General features: G+C 36.0%; 1 protein-coding gene across 1 annotated transcript in view; it reads left to right on the top strand.

The window, feature by feature from the left end:
• LOC119594210 (nucleolin-like) overlaps positions 1-1,093 on the top strand; it is a gene marked incomplete at its 5' end in the record, with an annotated part of 42,003 nt that overhangs the window by 22,438 nt on the left and 18,472 nt on the right. Inside the window, 1 exon segment of the mRNA XM_037943281.1 lies at positions 550-615. Coding sequence (XP_037799209.1) covers positions 550-615 — 66 coding nt within the window.

Here is a 1,093-nt window from a genome sequence, read left to right as displayed (position 1 = left end):
AATCAAAGAGAGAATCTGCAACTACCACTGACTGTTCAGTCCTCACACTATAGTGTAACTGTTTTAATTTCATGGGAAAGCAAAGGCTGTTTTTGGTGTGAAGTGTCATTGTAAAAGATTTTATCTGGTGCCTTAAGACCTCAAACAAGGTGTTAACATTTGTCATTTTGCTTCATGCCAATAGTCATGTTTTTGGCTACATGGTTTGTTATGTGTCTCTTGGATAAGTTTTCTATTATCAGGTAATATAATTTAAAGGTAGTTTTGGTTGCCTCTGATTACTTTGCTGATTTTGTTCAGTAAAAAAAAAACGGGAATGCTGGTGCAGTCTTGTGGGTAATAGTTATGGGCCTTTAGCATGTCACATCTCCTGCAGAAGTTGAAAATCCATTTTTTTGTTGTGAGCCAATATCTAATTTGTGCATTTGACATTTTAGTAACAGTGTGTATTGCTATGCAGTTTCAATATGTTAGCAAGGTAGCTTTTTGCTCAACCTCTTTCGTATGTTAAAGTAGATATCCTGATAGGATCGTACAATGTATTCACAGTATGAGAATTGGGAGCTTCGGTGACACATCGCTTGTTACTGGCAGGAATACTACCACAAATATTGGGTAAGTTGTGATCTTGTTGCTTATAGGTATGTTTTTGTAGATGTATATTTATTTGTTATACAGAAGAACTGTAGAATGTACCTCAAGCTATCTGTGTTTAATGGGTATCATTTGTTGTTGATCTCATGCCAACCTGTTGACTTCTTGTAAACTAGGCTGAATTTTTGCTGAAATTCAAAGCTTTTGTTTCTTTCTGTGATTGTGTCCGTACAGAGTTACTTGTCTGATGAATCAAATCTGTTTTACTATGGATGAATACAAGAGCTTTGGGTCCTAGAAGTAATTCAGTAATCAATTTCTGCCGATATCATTTTGTAGTTTTTTAAAGATGTATATTCTACGATGATGTTTGGATGTGTGTATAGGGATATACATATTGCTGAACATACTATCAGTTTCGTTATCTGACTTTAACCTGCTCATGCCTGGCTCTCCTGGTGCCATACTGAATGACATGCCAGGTGGAATGAGAAGTCAC

Source organism: Penaeus monodon, chromosome 33, assembly GCF_015228065.2.
Source record: "Penaeus monodon isolate SGIC_2016 chromosome 33, NSTDA_Pmon_1, whole genome shotgun sequence".
In the NCBI taxonomy this organism is placed as follows: domain Eukaryota; kingdom Metazoa; phylum Arthropoda; class Malacostraca; order Decapoda; family Penaeidae; genus Penaeus; species Penaeus monodon.
This window is presented reverse-complemented; position numbering and strand designations above follow the sequence as displayed.